This window comes from Aquarana catesbeiana, linkage group LG09 (assembly GCF_042186555.1).
Source record: "Aquarana catesbeiana isolate 2022-GZ linkage group LG09, ASM4218655v1, whole genome shotgun sequence".
Classification (NCBI taxonomy): domain Eukaryota; kingdom Metazoa; phylum Chordata; class Amphibia; order Anura; family Ranidae; genus Aquarana; species Aquarana catesbeiana.
This window is the reverse complement of record NC_133332.1, coordinates 305,001,176-305,025,016: the sequence shown is the minus strand read 5'-3', so window position 1 is coordinate 305,025,016 and position 23,841 is coordinate 305,001,176. Positions and strand designations below refer to the sequence as shown.

The following is a 23,841-nucleotide window of genomic DNA, read 5'->3' as shown; positions in this document are numbered from 1 at the left end:
AAGAGCACAAACCTACACATGCTGAATGTCTGTCTCAGGTGTTGTAATCGCTGTGTATGTCCCAGCGTATCAAGCAGGCTGCAAGCAGGTAAGGTGGATGGGGGGATTTCTCATGTTTGAATGTTCCCCCCCAGGCTAGAGAGGGGCCACAGGGGTCTAGAAAGTGGTTATACCACCCGGGCTCTGTGGCCTAATGGCCACCATCTCTGAAGATAGCCGTTCAGGCAAATCTTGTTACCAGTCTCCCTCCTTCCCCCCCCCCATCCCCAGCCTTTTCTCCAGAGCATGACAGGAGAGTCGGCAGTGTGGGAAGCGCTCGTTTTTTTTCAAAACTCGAGGGGGGGGGGGCGGTAGAGGAGGGGGCGGGATGTCAGCACAGAGTGTTTAGACTCCCACTCAGGCCAGCTGCAGGCTATTAAAGGCACTCTGTACAGGTGCACTCAGCCTTCTGAGAGACACAGAGCTGACGGTCGCATGTAAGGTGGGACACAGGCATTCTCCTAGGCAGCATTTACTGAAGTAACACCAGACTGAGCATTGGGTAGCAAGGCTTTTAGCCAGACTACATCGCTCAGCGGACAGTGTTCATTTGTATACCTCACACCTTGTTGCTTTGCACTATGGGTAGAAGAGGTTCAAGCACCCCAGGAACCAGAGACACTAGGGGATCTCGTTCAGGTTCTGAGGGCCCCCTGTCGGCAGCATCCTTCCCCCCTAAAGATGGGCCAGGGACGGCTAGCCAGGGAGAGCCATTGGGGTCAGGGGCTACACCTGCTTCTGGCACTTCAGCCCCTGTATATATTACACAAGAGGTTTTTTCCTCAACCATTAATGGTCTAGAGGAAAGATTAATGGCCGTGATTACGTCTTCACTCAGTGGAAGAAAACGCACTAGGCTTTCCTCTGTTCCCCAAGACCCTCAGACAGAGGAGCTCTGGGATAAAGGAGATGAATCCCTTTCAGAGGATCGGGATGGGATGGATGATTCCTCTTCAGAGGATTCAGGTGGAGAGGGACCCTCTGCGACTTCCCAAGAGGAGAAAGTCTTAGTGCAGATCCTCACTGGATTGGTCCGCTCCACATTTAAGTTGCCCATACCTGAAGCTGCTAAAGAATCCTCTTCTGCTTTGGGGTCACTGAAACCTTTCCAAGCAGCACATGCTTTTCCTGTTCATACTTTACTTGAAAAGCTTATTTATTCTGAGTGGGATCACCCAGACAAACGTTTTTTTCCGCCGAGAAAGTTTTCAACACTTTATCCAATGGAAGAAAAGTTTATTAAAATGTGGGGAATTCCGGCTATTGATGCCGCCATTTCCTCAATAAATAATAGCCTGACTTGTCCTGTAGACAATGCTCAGATGCTCAGGGATCCTGTAGATAAAAGGATGGAATCCCTATTGAAGGATGTTTTCTCCTTAGCAGGATCAGTGGCCCAACCTGCAATAGCAGCGATTGGAGTCTGTCAATACTTAAGAGACCATGTTAAGCAGGTCATCAAAGTATTACCTGAACAGCAGGCCCAGGGGTTTGCTAACCTTCCAGCGGCCTTATGCTTTGTGGTTGACGCCATTAGAGATTCTATCGTGCAAACCTCCCGTCTTTCACTGGGGTTGGTGCATATACGTAGAATCCTATGGTTGAAAAATTGGTCAGCCGAAGCACCATGTAAGAAGCTACTGGCTGGGTTTCCATTTCGTGGTGCAAGGTTGTTTGGAGAGGACTTGGATAACTATATCAAGAGAATCTCTTGTGGGAAAAGCACTCTCTTACCTGTCAAGAAGAAGAGTAAGCGTCCCTCTTTCAAACGGACTCTTTCCCCAGCGCCGGGGGCTTCAGCCTCCAGGCAGTCTCGACGGCCGCCTCCATCGGGGTCCAGAGACAAGAGTCAACCCCAGGGACAAAAGAAGTCCTGGGGAAAGAAGCCTACTAGGCAAAACACTAAGACCTCTGCATGAGGGGGCGCCCCCGCTCACTCGAGTGGGGGGAAGACTGCGACAATTCTCAGAGCTCTGGCAGGAGGACTTCCAGGACAGATGGGTAGTCTCCACGGTAACCTTAGGGTACAAGCTGGAGTTTCAGGAATTCCCTTCTCCTCGGTTCCTCAGATCAAATGTTCCCAGAGACCCAGAGAAGAAGCAGTCGCTCCTTCTAGCGTTAGAGCGACTTTTGTCGCACGAGGTCATTATGATAGTTCCCGCAAAGGACCAGGGATTGGGCTTCTATTCCAACCTTTTTACGGTCCAAAAGCCAAATGGGGATGTCAGGCCCATTTTGGACTTAAGGGATCTGAACCGATTCCTAAGGATTCAATCCTTCCGCATGGAATCAATTCGAACAGTAGTTCCCACCCTGCAGGGAGGAGAATTTCTGGCATCAATAGACATCAGAGATACATATCTGCATGTGCCCATTTTTCCTGCTCATCAGAAGTTTCTGCGCTTCGAGGTAGGGGGGCGCCATTTCCAGTTTATGGCTCTGCCCTTTGGGATAGCCACTGCACCTCGAGTGTTCACAAAGATCTTGGCTCCTCCTCTGGCCAGATTAAGGGCTCAGGGTATAGCTGTCATAGCATACCTAGACGACCTGCTCTTGATAGACCGGTCGGTAGCCTCTTTGAATGGAAACTTGAGGACCACGGTCAGGTATCTAGAACACCTGGGTTGGATCCTCAACTTAGAAAAGTCTTTCCTAAAACCAGTAAGAAGACTGGAATATTTAGGTCTGATTATACATACAAGCCAGGAGAAAATATTTCTACCCCAGGCAAAGATCACTGCTTTGAGAGAGCTGATTCTGACAGTAAGGACCAAGAAGGGTCCCTCAGTCCGCCTTTGTATGAGGCTACTAGGGAAGATGGTGTCTTCATTCGAAGCAGTTCCCTATGCTCAGTTTCACTCAAGAATGCTGCAACACAGTATTCTGTCGACCTGGAACAAGAAGGTTCAGGCATTAGACTTTCCGATGCACCTGTCGCATGCGGTGCGTCAGAGCCTCAATTGGTGGCTCATACCCGAAAACCTGTAGAAGGGGAAATCCTTTCTACCGGTTACCTGGACGGTGGTAACAACAGATGCCAGTCTGTCAGGTTGGGGAGCAGTTCTGGAACAGGCTGCGGTCCAAGGGGTATGGTCCAAGACAGAGAGGACCTTACCCATCAACATTCTGGAGATCCGGGCGATACATCTAGCTCTAAAAGCCTGGACTATCAGGCTACAGGGTTGTCCGGTCAGGATCCAGTCCGACAATGCCACAGCAGTGGCTTATGTCAATCATCAGGGAGGCACCCGGAGCCGAGCTGCTCAAAAAGAGGTGAACCAGATCTTAGTCTGGGCAGAGATGCATGTGCCATGCATATCGGCAGTTTTCATCCCGGGAATAGAGAATTGGCAGGCGGACTATCTAAGTCGCCAGCAGTTACTTCCAGGGGAATGGTCTCTGCATCCCGACGTCTTTTGGGCCATATGCCAAAGATGGGGGGTTCCAGATGTAGATCTCTTTGCATCCCGATTCAACAAAAAGATAGACAGATTTGTGGCAAGGACAAAAGATCCTCTTGCATGCGGGACGGATGCGTTGGTGATTCCGTGGCATCGGTTCTCACTGATTTACGCATTCCCGCCTATTCTGCTACTACCACGACTCCTTCGCAGGATCAGGCAGGAAAGGAAGTCGGTACTTCTGGTGGCCCCCGCTTGGCCCAGAAGGACTTGGTATGCAGAAATAGTAAGGATGACGGTGGGTTCCCCGTGGACCCTACCGGTACGCCCAGACCTGTTATCTCAAGGTCCAGTGTTCCATCCTGCCTTACAAACGATAAATTTGACGGTTTGGCTATTGAGACCCACGTTCTGAAGAGTCGTGGGCTCTCAGGTCCTGTCATATCTACCTTGATTAATGCAAGGAAGCCAGCTTCCAGGATGATTTATCATAGAGTCTGGAAAGCTTATATAACCTGGTGTGAATCCAGAGGTTGGCATCCCAGGAAATATGTCATAGGTAGAATCCTTGATTTTCTACAGATGGGATTAGAGATGAAGCTGGCCTTGAGTACCATCAAGGGCCAGGTCTCTGCTTTATCAGTATTATTTCAGCGGCCACTTGCTTCGCATTCTTTGGTCCGAAACTTTATGCAGGGGGTGATGCGTCTTAATCCTCCGGTTAAAGCGCCCCTAAACCCCTGGGACTTGAATTTGGTCCTGGCTGTGTTACAGAAACGGCCTTTTGAACCAATAAGTCAGATTCCTTTGGTCTTGTTGACAAGGAAATTAATTTTTCTGGTGGCCATCTCTTCTGCTAGAAGAGTATCAGAATTAGCAGCCCTTTCCTGTAAGGAGCCTTATTTGATTATACACAAGGATAGAGTGGTACTACGCCCTCATCCTAGTTTTTTACCGAAGGTGGTTTCTGATTTTCATTTAAACCAAGACATTGTTCTACCTTTTTTCCAGATCCCTGTTCTCCGGAAGAGAGATCTCTACATTCGTTGGATGTAGTAAGAGCAGTTAAGGCCTATCTAGGGGCAACTACTCAGATCCGCAAGACGGATGTTTTGTTTGTGCTGCCAGAGGGTCCCAATAGAGGACAGGCAGCGTCAAAAGCTACCATTTCTAAATGGATTCGACAGTTGATCATTCAAGCTTACGGTTTGAAACAGAAGATTCCTCCGTTTCAGATCAGGGCACATTCCACAAGGGCTATTGGTGCTTCTTGGGCAGTGCATCACCGGGCCTCTATGGCTCAAATCTGCAAGGCCGCAACCTGGTCTTCAGTTCATACATTCACCAGATTCTATCAGGTGGATGTGAGAAGGCATGAGGATATCGCCTTTGGGCGTAGTGTGCTGCAGGCAGCAGTACAGGGTCCTCAGGTCTGATTGCACCCTACTTGGTCGTGGTTCCCCCCCCTCAGGTAGCATTGCTCTGAGACATCCCATCAGTAATTACTGTGGCTCTGTGTCCCGTGATGTTCGAGAAAGAAAATAGGATTTTTTAAAACAGCTTACCTGTAAAATCCTTTTCTTTCGAAGGACATCACGGGACACAGAGGTCCCACCCCTCTTCTAATACACTATATTGCTTGGCTACAAAACTGAGGTATCCCTGCAAGGGGGAGGGATTATATAGGGGGTTGAACTTCCTGATAGGGTGTGCCAGTGTCCAATCACCAGTGATACCTATATAACCATCAGTAATTACTGTGGCTCTGTGTCCCGTGATGTCCTTCGAAAGAAAAGGATTTTACAGGTAAGCAGTTTTAAAAAATCCTATTTTTAGAGCACACCTGTCAAACACCAGACCCGCGGGTCGAATCCGGCCCTCCAAGCCATTTCATGTGGCCTTCGCACCTCTCCTGCAGCTTCCCCTTTTTTTTTCCACCCTCACCTTGTCTCAACAGTCAGGAGAGAGGAGAACAGAACTCTTCCACCAGATTTTGCGCTTCTCTACGCAGCCACGGAGAGGCTCTTCTCTGCCCCTCGTTTCAGCAGTCGTCAGCAGAGAGGAACTTTATTGGAGACTGCTCAGACCCAACACCATTGCAGACAGTGGCGGCCCATCCATAAGGGACGCCACCCCCCTAATCTCCATGCGGGGCACCGGATGCATGGAGTTCTACAAGATTTTTTATTTTTTATGTGAAGCACATGATTAGAGCAGGAGGCTCTAATTGGCTTAAAAAAGGTTGGGCTCGGGCGCAGAGCACTTTCCCCCCTGAGCCCACCCACTTGTGAAATTAGCAAATCAACATTCGCTATTGTCTTCCTGCTTCTCCTTCCAGCCAATCAGAACAAGAAGCGATTGGCCTAAAGGAGAAGCCGCCCGTGACTTGGATGGAGTGCGGGGCTTGCGAGTGAACAAACAGGCTTGGGGGGGGGGGTGGATTCTTTGCCGCCCCCTCCCCAAAAAAAATGGAGCACCAGCCACCACCGATTTCAGAACCATGTTCTGTCTGAGCAGTCTCCAATAAAGTTTCTTTTCTTTTCAGTCTTAGTTTATTTCAATATAGAGATATAACAGAAAGATAAGGTACTGTATAGTATAATATTGTATACATTATATACAGAACAATAAGGGTAACCTTAATTATATATGCATGGGATTATATGTCTTGGTATACAGCTTCCGGTAAAATACTGTAGTATCACATTAGATATAGAGGCTTGTAATGTAATAGTAAAATAACATGTGTGGGGGAATCAACCCACAACCACCTTTATAATTTTGCGTGTTTGTGTTATCAGGAAATTCCACCTTGTCGGGCTGGAACACTGTAGAGATCATTCAATCATTTATTATAGATATTCGAGTTGTTGAGCAATTCTGGAAATATAATCTTTTTTATATATATTTGAGTGACTGGTTCAGTACTTAAAGAAAGAAAACAGAGAAAAAGGTATGAGTGAGAGCATGTGGAGAGATAGGGGATGACAACAAAAGTGGGAAGCACCCCAACATGGCTAATCGGCGGGCAAGGACGGGGCATCTCTCATCCATATGAGGAAGTCATCAGAGTATTGAAACATCGACCATGAGGTCCAAGTAATGGAGAACTGTTCCTCCTTCCCTGCTTCCTGCGCCAGCAAACGCTCCAGATCTCTTATCCGATCCACTTCGACAGCCCAATCCCCCAAGGAAGGCACATCTATTGTTCTCCAATGTCTGGGGATCACTGTCCTGACTGCGGACAAAAAGTGGCGCAGTATGTCTTTTTTAATCAGCTTGAGTGGGCCCGGAAGCATAGATAGTAGGGCTATTTCTGGTGTGGGCTTAATTGAGGTCGCCATCAGCCTGTTGTATAGATCAAAGACCTTCTGCCAAAATTTCCGAATTGGAGGGCATGCCCACCATATGTGGAGCATTGTCCCACTAGAGGACAGGCATCTCCAACAAGTACCTGAGATAGAGGGGTTAAATCGTTGGATAGTCACCGGGCATCTGTACCATCTCGTTAATAGCTTAAACCCCTTTTCTTGATTCTTAGTTGCCAAAGAGATCCTATGTGTTAAAATAAAGCTTTTTTGCCAGTCAGCAGGGGAGATGGAATGCTGTAGATCTGTTTCCCATTTCTGCGTGTATATTGGAAGGTCAGGGGTAGATACATTTAATAAAAGGGAGTATAACAGTGATACTACATGTGTTGGGGGATCTCGCTGTAAGAGCAGCTCATCAAAGTCTGTCGGGTCGTCTAGGATTTCTGAGATGGGGGAGAAAGTACGTATGTATGATATTAATTGACTCCTTTGTAACCACATGGTTGGGGGCCCCGCACTCGTCTGGGGAGGTATGTCTGGTCTCAAAGATGGGTCAGCGCGTAGTACCTGTGCCAAACGTCTATGACTATCCCTATTCCAGGGTCCAAATCTCTCCTCAACCTCCGCCGGGGGGAAAGCCGGAGTCCCAAAAAGAGGAGTCATCGGGCCCCGGGGTTTAGATAATTTACTCGTTAATAGCAGTCGGTCCCATATCTGAAGAGTCTGACGGGTAAGGGCAGTAGAGAGGGTACCATCTCTACGCCGAGCCGTAGGTGTCCACGGCAGGGCGCAAAGATCAGCCTCATTGAGATGTTTTTCCAATTGAACCCAGAGCTTGGAGGAGGGGTGGTGAAACCAATCCACAATACGTGTGAGTACCGCTTCCTTGTGGTAGGAAGAGGCATCTGGGACCCCCGCCCCCCCTGGGCCTTTGGAAGAATCATTGTGTCATATTTTATCCAAGGGCGGTTTCCTTGCCATATAAATTTAGAAAAAATCTGGCGAAGCTTTTTGAAAAACGTGGTGGGGATGTGAATAGGTAAGGTTTGGAAAAGATAGAGGAATCGAGGGAGGACATCCATCTTTAAAACATTCACCCTACCCAACCAAGAGAGCTGTTTAGATGCGTATGTGGTCAGATCCGCTTGTGTTCTAAGAAGTAGAGGGGTGAAGTTGCTGGTGAATAATTGGGAAGCGTCTGTTGGGATATGAATTCCTAAATAACGAATAGATGTGGAGTTTGTCTTAAAAGGGAAGGAAGACGCAAGTTGTTGAAGAGCTGCTTCTGGGAGTGAAATGTTGAGTATTTCTGACTTACTATGATTAACTTTAAAGTTACTAACATCTCCATATCTCTGAAACTCCTGCATAATGGAGGGTAATGAGACTTGCGGTTGGGTCACAAATATGAGCAAGTCATCTGCAAATAGGGCAAGTTTAGTATGTATGGGGCCAATACTAACACCGTGGACAGCCGGGTTGTTTCTAAGGGCGATGGCTAAGTGTTCCATAACAAGAACATAGAGAATGGGGGACAAAGGGCACCGCTGTCGGGTTCCATTGCGAATAGTGAATTTTGGAGCTAGCGATCCATTTAGTCTAATCCTGGCGGAGGGGGAAGTATAGAGGGACATTATTCTTGAAAGTATGTTTTGGCCCAGACCCAGTTGTTGTAGTGATAGGCGCAGAAATTGCCAGTCGATGCGGTCGAAGGCCTTTTCCGCGTCCACCGTGAGAAGGCACAATGGGACATTGTGGGCTCGAGCATAATCTGTAATGAGAAGTGTTTTCAGGGTGTTATCTCGTGCCTCTCGTCCACTCACAAAGCCCACTTGATCTAGGTGTATTAATCGGGGTAGCAACGGTTGTAGTCTATTAGCCAGCACCTTCGCATACACTTTCAGATCAACCCCTATCAGCGAAATGGGTCGGTAGTTAGCACATATAGTTAGGTCTTTGTCTGGTTTTTGGGATGAGGGTGATATGTGCCTCTAGAGTTTGCAGTGGGAATACCGATCGCTCAGAGATTGAGTTAAATACTTTTGTTAAGAAGGGAGTGAGAAGGGGAGCAAATTGTTTATAAAATTTCGGGGTGAAGCCATCAGGGCCTGGACTTTTACCAGATGGGGTAGATGCAATGGCGCGGGCAACCTCATCTTCCGATATCAGAGCTTCCAAGTCCTTTATCGTTTCGTCATCTAGAGTAGGTAATGCGTTTTGTGCGATATATGAGGCTTGCGCGTCCGCTCTAGTATAGAGGGGTTCAGTGGGGCTTGTTACAGGTATGTTATAGAGGGATTGGTAGAAGTCCCGGAAAACCTGTCCCATCTCAGAGGGTGACGAGACAATTTTCCCAGAACTGTCCCGTATGTGGGGTATAAAGGTGTTAGGTTGTTTGGTATGTAGGGTGCGAGCTAGTGATCTACCACATTTATCCCGGAATTTGTATTGGTGAAAGGCTAGTTTATTCGCAAATGTACGGGCTGAAGCCTCATATAATTCCCTAAGCTGAGAGCGAGCGGAAGAAACCTCCGCAAGCACCTCCACAGTCGGGGAGTGTTTATGGGTAGTCTCTAGTGTCCTGAGTTTGTGTACAGCCGTGGCTATCGCAGCCGAGCGTTCTTTCTTCATGCGGGCACCCATTTGGATAAAACTACCCCGTAAGACCGCCTTTAATGCCTCCCATTTAATGGGTGGTGCGGTGTCATCAGAGGCGTGGTCTGTAAAAAAGTTTGAAATAGTCTCCGCTATCCGAGTATCGAACCCTGGCTCAGTCAGAAGCGAGTCATTCAACCTCCATGTCCATTCTTTTATTGGAGTAGAGGGGACTGTGAGTGCCAGGAATACAGGAGAGTGGTCGGACCAAACCATAGGGTCTATTTCACAATTTGGGGACCAATCTAAACAGCCGTGGTCGACCAAGAAATAGTCTAAACGGCTGTACGATCGGTGCACGTTGGAAAAATGTGTGTAGTTTTGTGATTCTGGGTACAATATCTGCCATATGTCTACAAGATGCATATTGTAGATGGCACATTTTAGGGCCCGTATTTTAGGGAAGGATATAGAGGAACGGGATGTCGATGAATCCAAGTGTGGATCCAGGGGAGTATTGAAGTCCCCCCAAGTATGAGCTTACCCTCTGCGAAACCCGATAAGATCTTAAAATACTGTAAGGCCGATGGGACTTGGTGCGTGTTAGGTAAGTATAAATTAGCTATTGTAAATTTGGTCCCCCATAGAGAGATTTTCACAAAAACGTACCTGCCCTGGGGGTCTGCCATATGATCAAGCAGTTCAATAGGGAGTGTTTTATGAAACGCAATAGATACTCCCTTAGATTTTTGTGTTGGATTGGTACTGTGGATCCATCTATTATAATATCTACTGGAGCAGGAAGGGGTGGATTCAGAATGGAAGTGGATCTCTTGCAACAAAAGCACATTGACTCGTCTTTTGTGCATCTGATATAGTATTTGCCCAATGTTCAGCCCGTTGACGTTGTATGAACAAAATTTCAATTGGGGGTGTGAGGTTACCGCGTGAGCCATGTCGGGGTGCTAGAGGCCGTGTAGGGGGGAGAACAATAGGGTATATAAGAAAAGTACGTAGAACAGTTCGGGGGAGAAGAGGTGAAATATGGAAGTGGGAGAAAAAGAAGAGAAAAGAAAAGGAGAGGAAAGAAAGGAGAGAGAAGAGTATGAGGATAATAGAGTAAGTAAGGTGTAAATGAAAGGACACCTAAAAATGTGTCCAGAAAACGAATGTGTTTGCTAGCGCAAAACACTGCGTGATATATCACGCTTTAGGCACAAACAGTGCCTGTCCTACTGTGGGGGGAAGGTCGAAATGGGTGAACCTGAGCCGTGATCCCGACAGCAAATCAGGCATGTATATAGTATATGTGGCACACTAATCATGTAAAACATATGTGAAGCATAAGGCAGCTTAATGAGAACAGGTGAGAACAATCAACTAAATATCAACATTGGATATAAGTAGTTAACCTGGAATCATATAGAAAATAAATTGCAATTACATTGGTACCCTCTTGTAAATAAATCAGTTAGTCACAACTGTAGTACGCGCATAGGGGTACAGGGGGAAGCGGGGGACCCACCCGAGGAGGCATCCAATCGCATTATGCGTGGCGCCTTTTAAACTTACATTCTCCCGAAATAGGGATTAATTAAGACCGGTGGCCAAACCTCCCTCCGGAGCGGCTCCCGCCACACACCCCCCACCGCACTCCACAGAAGGGGGTGAGAGGGAACAATCTGGCATGAAGCAAAACATTTTATATGTAAAACTGTTGTATTGTAGCAGTACCTGACTCCCTTCATAGTGAGAGTCCTAAGGTGACCTTAGGCTATGTTCTCTCCCGAACCCCAGCCATATAGTAAATTGGCAAAGAGCGGGAAAAGAGCCAAAAGGTCCGACCCCCGCTGTCACTTCATCATTTACCAAGTGTTCCAGGGATCTCGGGCAACTTCTGAGTTAATCTTCTGGAGAGGTAGGTCGTCTCATCCCTGGGCCAGAAGAGACTGACCTAGACCTAGGTCGTCTGCGACGCTGTGGGAGTGGGCCAAGTCCCAACTGTCTCGATCCGTCGACTGGAGGGTCTAGCCAGTTTAAGACGTCTACCGGCTCTTGCTCAAGAAATAGGAAAAAGTCAGGCAGTTGATCTGGATCGGAGAGCGTGAACCTGCTATCTCCCCGTGTCACCTTGCTGCTGAAGGGGTGGCCCCATTCCAATAAAGTTTCTTGTGGATGATGCCAGCGGTGTGCAGCCCTCTTTTTCAGACTTGCGTCAGCTACTACAGGAGTGTGAGTAGGCTCCATGCCGATCTGCACCTGCCCTTCACAGCTTAAGTCTTAAGTTATTACTAAAACCAGTAATAAACGAATGCAGAGGCAATTATTTAATATGATAAACTGTAGATATATTTATATAGTCTTACAGATACAACCGGCCCTTTGAGGGCAACCAGAATGCTGATGCGGCCTGCAATGAAATGGACTTTGACACCCTCGCATGGAAAAAAAAGAAGTTTACCTGGAAGTTTACCTGGACAACACAGTTTTATGTAAAGCAAAAAGGCCTGCGAGTAAGGGACACTTCAAAAAACTCAATAGTTCTCTACTCCTGTCTAGTTTCAGCCCTTTTAGATACATATTACCCATCCTACCTGTTTACCTGATTTGCCAGAATGAGGGACCCAGATATTGAGGTACAGGCAGTCAAGGTCTCCATGGGTATCAGTTTGGCTCAATTTGGCTTGGAGACAGCGTGGCTTGTAGTCTGTGGCTTTCAGAGTTCCTATTGTAAAAATAGAGAGCAGTCAAACTCAAAATCTAAGCTTCATACATAAAAGCTACTAACAAATCCTTCATTTTTCTATTTAAAGTCTACTACATCTTTACTGCATTTCAAATCAAGCTTAAGGCCAGGTTCACGTATGTGCGGCCGCGGTTCCCAGTATGGGGGCTGGTGCGTGTCTGTTCACTGGTTCAGGTGCGAATCAGGTCCAAATTTTTACCTGAATTCAAACCTGAACCAGACCCAAACATGCACAGGACCCTTTTGGAATGCGGACCGCAGTCGCCCCAAAGCTGTGTAAACCGGCTCCATTGAGAGCCAGTCACCCTCGCATGTCATGCAAATTTGATGCGGGGAAACCTGCATCCAATTTGCACATATGTAAACCCGGCCTAAAGTATTTTTCCACTTTTTCAGCCAAATTGTGATAACACCTTCTTTATATTTGTTCCCACTCACAAAGAATAACTTGGTGGCCCTCCAGCTGTTGCGAAACTACAAGTCCCATGAGGCATTGCAAGGCTGACAATTACAAGCATGACTTCCTCGGGCAGAGGCATGATGGGACTTGTAGTTCCATAACACCTGGAGGGCCACCAGTTTGAGACCCTTTTTGTAGAGTTTCTAAAGCTGTCCACCATACACTGATCGATTTCTTTTTTAATTTCGCTTGCAGGTTGAACAAAAAAAAAAATCTAACAGATTCCTTCATCCATGTTAGACAGCATAGATGGATGAATCACCATGCTGGGCTATTGAATTCTGACAGCTGTCGCTCCATGCTGCGGGAGCGTGCCCGTGGGTCGGGTGGACTCAATGTCCACCGGCAACCTGCGATTGCCTAGTACAGAGACAGAATGGGGATCTACCCACGTAAACAAGCGGATCCCCATTCTGACAGGGGACATGTCAGAGATCTTCTAGTCCCAGTGATTGGGAACAGTGATCTCTGTCATGTCCCAGTGAGCCCATCCACCCTTAGAACACACCTAGGGAACACACTTAACCCCTTGATCACCCCTAGTGTTAACCCCTTCCCTGCCAGTGTCATTTTTACATTGATCAGTGCATTTTTATAGCACTGATCAATGTAATAATGTCACTGGTCCCCAAAAGGTGTCATTTGGGGTCAGATTTGTCCACCGCAATCGCAGATCGCCGCCATTACTAGTAAAAAAAAAAAAAAAAGATAAAAGTCCCTAAATCTATCCATAGTTTGTAGATGCGATAACTTTTGCGCAAACCAATCAATGTATGCCTATTGCGATTTTTTTTTTACAAAAAATATGTAAAAGAATATATATCAGCCTAAAATGATGAATAAATTATTTCTTTTTATATATTTTGGATATGTATTATAGCAAAAAGTAAAAAAAAAAAATAGTTTTATTTTTTTTTTTCAAATTGTCGCTCTCTGTTTGTTTATACCGCAAAAAATAAAAACTGCAGAGGTGATCAAGTACCACTAAAAGAAAGCTGTATTTGTGGGGAAAATAGGATTTTTGACTTACCATAAAATCTGTTTCTCTGAGTTCATTGACAGACACAGCCTTCTTTGTTCAGAACCATAGGGTTATATCGCCTCCACAGGAGTAGGACTAGGCAGAACAAACAAAACACCTGGCCACACCCATGGGCTGTCCTCAGTCAGTATATAACCTCCTCCCTGCTCTAGGTATTCAGTTTAGTAGCAAGCAGTAATAGAAGTATCAACAAAAAAAAAAACCCATAGAGGGGTGGGTGCTGTGTCTGTCATTGAACTCAGAGAAACAAATTTTACGGTAAGTCAAAAATCCTATTTTCTCATTCGTTCATTGACAGACACAGCCTTCTTTATTCAACCATAGGGACGTCCCAAAGCAGTGCTAAACATGATGGGTGGGACAACAAAAAATCCCAAGGCTAACACAAGAGCCAACCAGGTAACAGGAGCTTCACCCAGGACAAGCTGGAACCCAACTTGAATGATAATCTTCAAGAGGGAATAGACCCTCTCAACAGCAGCCTGCAAAAAACTTGCGGCCAAAAGAGGCATCCGCAGATGCCAACCCATCCACTTCGTAGAACTTGTGAAAATGTAAACCGACGACCAGTGGCCGCCTTACAAACTTGCGCAATGGACGCCTGATGACAGAAGGCCCAAGAAGCACTAAGTGCCTGAAAAGAATGCGCCGTAACAGGGAAAGGAGAAACCCGATCCCTGACAGAATAGCCCAGAGTCATCAGCTGTCTGATCCATCCAGAAACCAGGTCGCAGAAGAAGCAGCCATCCCCTTTCTTGGCCCGTCCGTGAATACAGTGAGCCTGACCTCCAAACAGACTCAGTGGCTGGCAAATAAATCTAAATCCCCCAAAAACATTCCTTGGGATGTGCTGACCAGGGACACAAGAAAGACAACCCAATGTCCTTATTCAAATGGAAATCCAAGGACGGAACTATGTAAAAAGGGCAAAGCACCACCTTAACCTGGGTAAGGTGAACGACAAGATAACGCCACCATTTTCGACACCCTGCGGGCAGAGGTGATAGCCACCAAGAGGCCATCTTCCGAGACAGAGTAAGCAGTGGAACATCCCGAATAGTTTGAGAGAGAGATGGAGAGGCTTTTGGAGAACTGAAATCACCAAGTTCAGATCCCACAGTAGTTGAAGAAACCACACCGGTGGAAACAGATGTCTAACCCCTTGAACAAAAAGGTACGCACCAGACAGTGTGAGACCAGGGGATGATGAAGAAGACCACCCAGGCTGACACCTGCTCTATGGTACTCGAGGCCTAGTCCTGCTCATCCCCCCTGTAAATGGTGGTCAGAATCTGAGCCACCTAGAAAGAACGAGGATGAATGCCCAGTGACTCATACCAGGATATATGTGCTTTCCACATCCAGAGGTAAAACCTCCTAGAAGATAGACTCCCTAGCCATCAGCAGTGTCGGAACTGCAGCACCTGGCTCATCACAGCCCGACCGTTAAAACCAGCGACTCTAAAGCAGGATGGAAGGAACGGCCCTTGGGACAGTAGGTCCTCCCAGAGAGGCAGTTGCCAAGGAAAAGTCGGCGACCAGGCGCACCCGGTCGGCGTACCCAGACCGACGGGGTCCATCCGGAGCCAAAAAAATGACCAGACTCCTCGCAGCCGTGATCCTGTGCAAAAAACCCCAGCAGAAGTTGGAGAGGAGGAAAGGCGTAGAGCAAACGTCACTTGCCCTCTGGGCCACCAGAGCCGCCGGAAGACCCCGTGACCTTGCCAGAAACCTTGGCAGTCCTGTTGAGCCAAGACGCAAACAGATCTACCTCAAGAGTGCCCCAGTGGAGACAAATCTGTTGAAGCACGGCCTAGTGAAGGGCCTACCCCGTGGCCCAACCCTAGCCAACTGAGGTATCCATCTGACAGTATTTCACTCCTGGAATACGTCGGAAAGGGGCAGAACGAGACGTTCTGCCCACCAGAGGATACTGGCAACAGCCAGGGCCGCCAACAGCCTTTTTGGCCCACCATGGAGAAGGACATAAGCCACCGCCGTTGCCTTGTCCGACTGGGTCCACATCGGGAGCCCCCGAAGTCCAGGATGTTCCAGGATATTACTCGTTATCCGGATTCCACCATCGTCCAACAATCCCGATCAGAGCTCGGTCCCAGGACATCTCCCCACTCGGACAGACTGGCATTGGTGGTCACCCTGTTCAATACAAGGGGAGAAAGACTTTTTCACCGTCGAAGAACCGGAGAGCAAAGCAAACAGACTAGGGAACCTCTGGTTTCCTGACTCAGCCGAATCCGATTGTACAGAGACCTTGGGCATTTGTCCCATTATGGCAGGATCTCCCCGAAGGGAGCTTGTATGGAATTGTGCAAATGGAATTGCCTCAAAAAAGGTAGATACCATTAGACTCAACACCCACATGCAGATCCGCAGAGGAGCCCACCTGCCGGACAGTAAATGAAACATACCGCATGCAACTTCTGAAGTCTGTCCAGGGGAAGAAACACGCTGACCAGAGCTGAAGCCTGGTCAGGCTCAGATAATCCAACGTTCTGGCAGGGCCAAAGCAGACTTCTGAAGGTGTAGACACCAACTGAAATCAGTGAAGGTCTGTATATGAACTACGTTGCTCCTCTGGGTAATGGAGAAGTCGGAGAAGAAGATCGTCCAGGCAGCCCAGGACCGCCACCCCCACTGACGTAACCATGCCAGATCCAGGGCTAACACCTCGTAAAAACCTGAGTGGTGGCCAGATCAAAGGGCAACCCCACGCGCTGATAACGCTCCGCACCCACAGCAGAATGGAGGAAGTGCTAGAGTCGGGCACATAACAGAATACGTAAGTAAGCATTTGTGATGTCATAGAAGTCAGAAAGTCCCCATGATGGAGTGCCACCGCCGCGTGGACGGACTCCATCCTGAATTTCTGTACCCTCACAAGGCAGGTCAGGGCCTTGAGGTCCAGAATTAGCTGTACTATGCTCTTCATCTTTTAGACTGTTAACAGGTTTGAACAAAACCCCTGAAACTGTTTCCGGCACAGGAACGGGACAATCACACTCTGCAGCAACAGGGCTTGCACAGAGAACAGCAAGCAGTCTGGCGAAAGACGGCCATTGGAAGCAAAAAAACTAATTTTTTGGAGGAACACAGCCGGAAAATTATCTTGTAACGAGACAAACTCAAGACACGACATGATGTCATTCAGGGTAGCCCCCCAAAATACATGTCTAAGCACCACTGAAGAAACGGAGACTCAGCAACCTGGGGAACTGCGGCCAAGAGGCATAGCGGACAAACCACAGCGCCTACACTAATAGGTCCGCCAAAGCAGCAAAGGCAGGGGGATTCTGCTCCCCCTCCAGGTATGTCAGCTGGACCTTTAGAAGCCAGAGATTCCTCTATTGGAGCCATGGTTGCCTTAAGCAGCCTAAAGACAGGGGGGTTCACTACTGGTGGAAGGAGGGACTCCCCAAAGGGGTACCTAACAGCAAGCATTTTTGGAAACACAAAAGGCACTTTGGACACTCCAGTCTTCATGGACAAATTTGTCAAAATAAGAGGGAGAAGGGAACGCTTTCGCCGCGCAAGGCGGCTTATCCAAAAGGGTACCCTCCGCCGCCACCCTCATCTTGAAAGGTTCCCGCACAGATGTAATAAATGTGACAACTAGCCCCTCTTCGTGCACTTCTGTCGTCATCCTCACTCCCTGACAGGATAGGGAGTGTGGCCACCAGCCCGCAAGTTGGGCCACGTACGTGGCGGCAGAGCCAGATAGGATTGTTCGACAAGGGAGGTAGGGGAGGGCAGGGGTGCCCTATACTAGGCTATATGCCTAAGCGCTACCCCAAAAAACTCGTGAGGTCCACATAGGGGATGTCAACCGAGGCCCCGCACAGGGGGCACAGACCAAGGCCCCTCACAGGGGGCACAAACCGGGGCACCTCACAGGGGGCACAGACCGCGGCCCCTCATAGGTGGCACAGACCGCGGCCCCTCACAGGGGGCACAGACCGCGGCCCCCCACAGGGGGCACAGACCGTCTCACGGGGCCACCGACCCTCCCAGCGCCACCCCTCTGGAAAGGGGCAGCCATGAGGCCTAGCAGGCCGCAGCCCAGTAAGCCGCGGACTAAATTTTTGGCTACCCACTGGGAGCATGCGGCCCGTGGGGGGGACTGGACCGATCCTGAGCCCTGAACGGACACTTGGATGGTAGGTTGTAAAGCCGTGGCCTAAATTTTCGGATGCCAGCCGCAGTGCGCGGCCCATGGGGGGACCGGACCGATCCGGTAGGCCGAAAAGCTGCGGCCTAAATTTTCAGCCGCAGTAGGAGAGGGGAGGGTGGAGGAGAAAATAAAGCCTTTACAATCACTTTAGGCCAGCCATACATGGCTCAAATTCTGGATGATTCCTGCTGAATCAGCCAATATTTGAACCATGAGTGGCCTCCTCGGCACCACCCAGCTAAACAAAAGTGGTTTTAAAAATCAGTTGAGCCAGATGGAAAATTGTCAGCTAAACAGTAATTGCATCTTATCAGCTGCAGTGACTGTTAGGCTATGAAGGCAGCTGCAGGTGCTGTGGCTGTTTGAATACAATAGCCAGAAGGGGAGATTCCTCCATCCACACTGTTTAGCATGGATGTGGGAATCCATTGATTTTTCTCTTGCTCAGCCCATGGGCTGAAAAAAAATAAATCAAAGTGTATTGCTAGCTTAAGCCTAGAATTGACATACTATTTTACTAGCATACTGTGCCATATTTTCATTATAGCATGTAAAATAAAATGCACGTTTTTCTCTGGTGGTTATTTGCATGTCAGACTGTGCAGTCTGCACCACTGCTGTAAAGAATAAGCAATAAGATTAACCACTTCAGCCCCGGAAGATGCTGCTGAATGACCGGGCCATTTTTTTGCGATTCGGCACTGCGTCGATTTAACTGACAATTGAGCGGTCGTGCGACGCTGCACCCAAACAAAATCGATGTCCTTTTTTTCCCACAAATAGAGCTTTCTTTTGGTGGTATTTGATCGCCTCTGCGGTTTTTATTGTTTGCGCTATAAACAAAAAAAGAAAGACAATTTTAAGAAAAAACACAATATTTTGTACTTTTTGCTAAATATCCCATTTTTTTTTATTTTAAAAAAGCTAATTTTTTTCTCAGTTTAGGCCGATATGTATTCGTCTACATATTTTTGGTAAAAAAAAAACAAAAAAAAACGCAATAAGCGTATATTGATTGGTTTGCGCAAAAGTTATAGCTTCTACAAAATAGGGGATAGATAACATTTTTATTATTATTATTTTTTTTTTACTAGTAATGGTGGCGATCTGTGATATTTATCAAGACTGCGACATTATGGCGGACACATCGGACACTTTTGACACATTTTTGGGACCACTGGCATTTATACAGCGATCAGTGCTTTAAAAATGTACCGATTACTGTATAAATGTCAATGGCAGGGAAGGAGTTAACACTAGGGTGTGATCAAGGGGTTAACTGTGTTCCCTCTGTGTGTTTCTAACTGTAGGGGGAGGGGACTGACCTAGAGGAAATGACAGATCGTGATTCCTAGCCATTAGGAACACACGATCTGTCACTCCTCAGAGAACAGAACAGGGATTTGTGTGTTCACACACACACACACACACACACTTTCGTGTTCTGCCGCCGGTGGCCGGTGGTCATCGTGACCATCGGCCACATGCATCAACACCCCGCAGTGCGGTGGCATGCGCATGCTATACCGATTCCATAAGCCGACGTATAGCTACGACGCAGTAAAATGATGGCGGCTGGTCAGCAACTCGGAGTGCTCTTGCAAAGAAAATTCTTTATTGGCTACATTCATAAAAGCATGATACAACAGATGCTAATGCGTTTCGACTTTTGCAGCCTTCCTCATATATGGATGCTATCCTCATACCCACTGATGCTATGAGGAAGGCTGCAAAAGCCGAAATGTGTTAGCATCTTTTGTATCATGCTTTTATACATGTAGCCAGTAAAGAATTTTCTTCGCAAGAGCACTCTGAGTCGCCGGCTTTAATCCTATTGATATCTACCACCTTGGGAGTTGAATGCCCTAACCAGAGCACTGGACTCCTGGATATAAAATATAGCAGTTGAGCTTGGGTGAAATTTTTATATTTGTAAAGAATAAGCCTTCAGAGTGTATCCTATACCTGGTTGTGTGTAGCCTGAGATGGAAAGATTTGTTCACTGACACATTTCACACTTTCAACAAATTACCCTGGACTTGAAATGCTCAAAGACTTTCCTCTGATGTGCTGAAAAGTAATATATAAGTGTAAGGGGTTTTGTACAAATGCCAAAAGACGTACCGGACCATCCTGGATGTTTCTCAGCTTTTTGAAGGATTCCTGGAGGAGCAGCAAAGGGAATTCCCTTGAAAATGTCAATGTATTGTGGATTCAGAATTCCAATTTGCTTATTATTTCCTTCCACAAATCCTCCTTCTGTGTAGACGACTCCAAGCTAAAAAAACAAACAAAAAAAAAAAAATAGATATACATGGCATCCCAAAAGTCTGGATCTATATGCAAGACACTCTTAGAAATTATCATTTTCCATCCCTGCAGCTGGTCCAGGAACTGTATAGCGATTACACAGATGAGAGTATGGAATATTGTAAGTGGTTCCCATAACAGTGGGAAATTATTGGTATTTTACAGTGATGAAGCCTTATGGTAGTGTCAACTGACACAGTCCAAACTGGATGACTGAAGGCCAGGCTCAAACTGATCCATGAAATATGGGGTGGGTGGGGTATTTGGTGACAGATTCAATGGGCCATATTATTTGGTAGTAATGCTGACAGAGGAAACCTACCTCTTTGTGTTACAATCTTTTCTGGTGTTCAGATGACATTTCTTTGTCGGAACAACATAAAATATGGTTTCAGCAAGAGAGTGCCCAGCCACTCTTTGCGGTTGCTGTGAGAAATTTTTAAAAACAAAATCAAACTCTTCCAAACAGTTGAGGTCCAGCTGAAAGGCCTCCAAGGTCTAACACTCTCTACTTCTTTTTTCTGGGGTCATCTAAAGTCAGCAGTATGTCAAAATTGGAGGAAATAATCTTTACACTTAACTTCAGTTTTGTACATTGAGGAATGCTCAACATTTATATAATCAGTGGATACACAAGAGTTGCAAAGTCCAAGGCTGTCAATTTGAGCATTTACATAAAACTTTTAAATTCCAGACTTTTGGGATACTCTGTATATGTGTATAGTCTCATAATTATGTAAAGTGTAAGCTTTCTTTGCTCTTCCATCTTCTAAGGAGCTACCAAGATGCAGTGGCAGCCCATCCATACAGGGCGCAGGTGCGCTGCCCCCATAATCCATGAGCCCGGCCCCTAATTTACACGCCAGACACATAAATTCCAATGGGGTTTTTTATTTTTTGAATTTTTTTTTTTTTTTTTTTTAGAAGCACACGATTACAGCCCGAGGCTCTAATTGACTTAAAAAAAGGGTGGGCTCAGGACACAGAGCACTGCGCCCCCAGCCCACCCACTTGTGTGACAATAGCGAATTAATACTCGCCATTGTCTTCCTGATTCTCCTCCCGGCCAATCAGGAAGTGGGTCCTGAGACCCGTTACAAAAGGGCAAAAGGAGAAGCGATCCTATTGGCTGCCTAGAAGGAGGAGGGAGAAGATGCACAGCTGAAGCTGCCGGGATGCCGAGAAGGAGACAACGCAGGGGAAGCCACCACCCAGGGGAAGCGCAGCCGTGACCTAGATGTGGTAAGTGCGGGGCTGGTGACCAACCGGGGGGGGGGGGTGTGTGTGTGGGTGAGCCAACCGACCGGGGAGGGGTGGCTGTGGGTACATGGTTTGCCAAACCCCCTCCTCCAAAAAAATATACCACCAGTTGCCACTGCCAAGATGGCTTTCATCTGGTGGCCCAAGTGTAGCATGTTACCAGTGATGGACAGGAGGAGAGAGCTGGTATAGAAAATTGGACTAAAAACACATCCTTGACCATAGTATTATTGTAATTGTTAATGTAATTGTATATTCAACAGACCAAAGGGAGCCAATAGAAGAAGTTTTTTTGTTAGGATCTACATACCTATTAATAACCTAATAAAGGAGTCTAATAAATTGACTAGCGGGACATGTTGTGAGGAGGAGGGAAGGTGGTTTTATTTTAAATAAGAGGATTTTTTGTTTTTTTGTTTTAGAGAATAGGTAATTCAGTTGCTCCTAATTCCTTGCTGCGGGTTTGAGCTCTGCTTATCCCCTTATTCCTTCTTTATTTTGAATGCACAATTCTGTAACACAACTTGGCATCATGGGATTTATTTACTAAAGCTGGAGAGTGCAAAATCAGGCAGAAAACTGTAAGGTGACCTTACACTGGACCCCCTCCGCATTTCCCCCCTGTCCCGCTGTACCAGAGCCTCGGGATCCCCTGCTTCACTAATCCCCATGACTTAATCTCTTATCCGTACCTCTCAGTGTGTACGGACAAGAGGCATTCTAATTGGTCAGCTCTGTCACACGGATGGCACTGACCAATCAGAATCCGCCTAGCCAGTCCTGTCAGCGCTGCAAGGAGCGGAGAGAAAGCCACAGAGATTTCAAAACCCCGGACCGGTGAAGCGGCATCCTGATGTTAGTGGGGGATTACAGGACTCTGCTACAGAGGGACCAGGGGATGGTAAGGGGGTCCAGTGTGAGGTTACCTTACCGATCTTACAGTTTAGGCTTTGGCAATAAAACCTAGAAGCCGATTGGTTTCTATGCAGAAGTGAGCCTGATTTTGCACTCTCCAGCTTTAGTAAATAAACCCCATTGTGTCATTGCACATAAATGTGAACTAGCCACTAAACTGAATACAGAGATGTGAACTAGCTAAACAGGGTTTTTTGGGGCCCACTGAGATCTATGTGGTTAGTTGCAGTGCATATAAGGCACGCGTGTTATCATTTATGGTGATAAGGCAGCTAACATATTGCCAATGTACCAAAATGAATAAAAAAAAAAAAAAGAACCACATGCACCATTGTTTTAAACAAAGCACACTACAACGTGCAGTAGGGCATTGTGGCATGCGGCATACATGTTCATTGGAACACATGTATGGTGGATTGCAGTAATGCGCATGCTGCCACAATACACCGCAACTGATTGGTCTGCATGTACCATTAATGTACCACCACAAGAGCACAAATGATCTTTTGTTAACGTTTTGACTTTTCACCTTGCATAATATCCATATCCTGGAAAGTGAGTCTGTCCGTTTTATTGTCATACAGACAAACTGCTAAAATATTATCATTAATCTCTTACAATGTCCTCCCATAATCTTGCCGAACACATTAATGTACAATCCAGCCTAGACCTCTCCGCATGTTATCCCAATACTGCAATGATCGTATGATCCAGCTTGCCCAATCTACCTTTTCTCCAGAATTTACCCTCTATAATAACTTTTGCACACACGTTGTTTGAATAAGCCAAACTCCTACAACTACAATCGTTCCTGGTTCTATATATACACATTTCTCATGGTCATTCTACAGAATTAACATATGGTAGCCACGTTTTCCAACCACCACCATCCCATGTGTATTGTTAGCTTTACTGGGCTTTAGGAAGCCAAATCTTTTTGGTATCCTTGAAAAATGACAAATGGAAATCCTGATACAAATTGAGGAAAACGTACATGTGTCTCCCAACTATGATTGCTCTTCATGAATCTGTAAAAAAAAAAATAAAATAAATTACCAATGCCTTACCTTTGCTGCATGGACAGCAGCCAGGAGGCTGGAGAATGCCAATGTGAGCGCTAGCCAGCGAGCCATTTTTGGATACAGTCCCAAAGGGTGGGTTTACTGCTACCTTTATATACCAATTAGCTGGTGATATGAACACACAAGGGATCACCTGACAGAGGAGGCTTCAGTCCTTGTTTTAAATGCCTCAAGGGAGGCTGTGTGAGCCTCCACAGCTGCACACACACAGCTTATCGGACTCAGGGCCAAAGCTGTATATAAACACTACTAAGATGTAACCCTTTGCGTGCAAAGTTAATAACATTTATGCAGAATCCATTCCTTTTAGATACAGTTATGCACACATTTAGCATGGCTACAACCAGTCCATACCTTCCAACTTTGTAATTTGAGAAAGAGGGAGTTGGTGTTGAAAAGATGTGGCACCTGCAGTGAAAAATGGCCATGGTTACATCATGCTCAATATAGGGTCTCGCTTCAGGAGACAAGTTTAAAGAGAGTCTGAGTGT

At 46.7% G+C, this 23,841-nt stretch overlaps 1 protein-coding gene across 1 annotated transcript in view; it reads right to left on the bottom strand.

Annotated features, from left to right (window-relative positions):
* Positions 1-23,519, bottom strand: part of LOC141108695 (bile salt-activated lipase-like) — a 45,507-nt gene extending 21,988 nt beyond the window's left edge. The window contains exons 1-3 of the mRNA XM_073600556.1: positions 23,336-23,519; positions 19,908-20,061; positions 11,949-12,071 (exon numbers count right to left, since the gene is read on the bottom strand). Of these exons, the coding sequence (XP_073456657.1) occupies positions 11,949-12,071; positions 19,908-20,061; positions 23,336-23,401 (343 nt within the window). The 5' untranslated portion in view covers positions 23,402-23,519. The remainder of the gene's footprint in view (positions 1-11,948; positions 12,072-19,907; positions 20,062-23,335) is intronic.
* Positions 23,520-23,841: the final 322 nt, after the last annotated feature.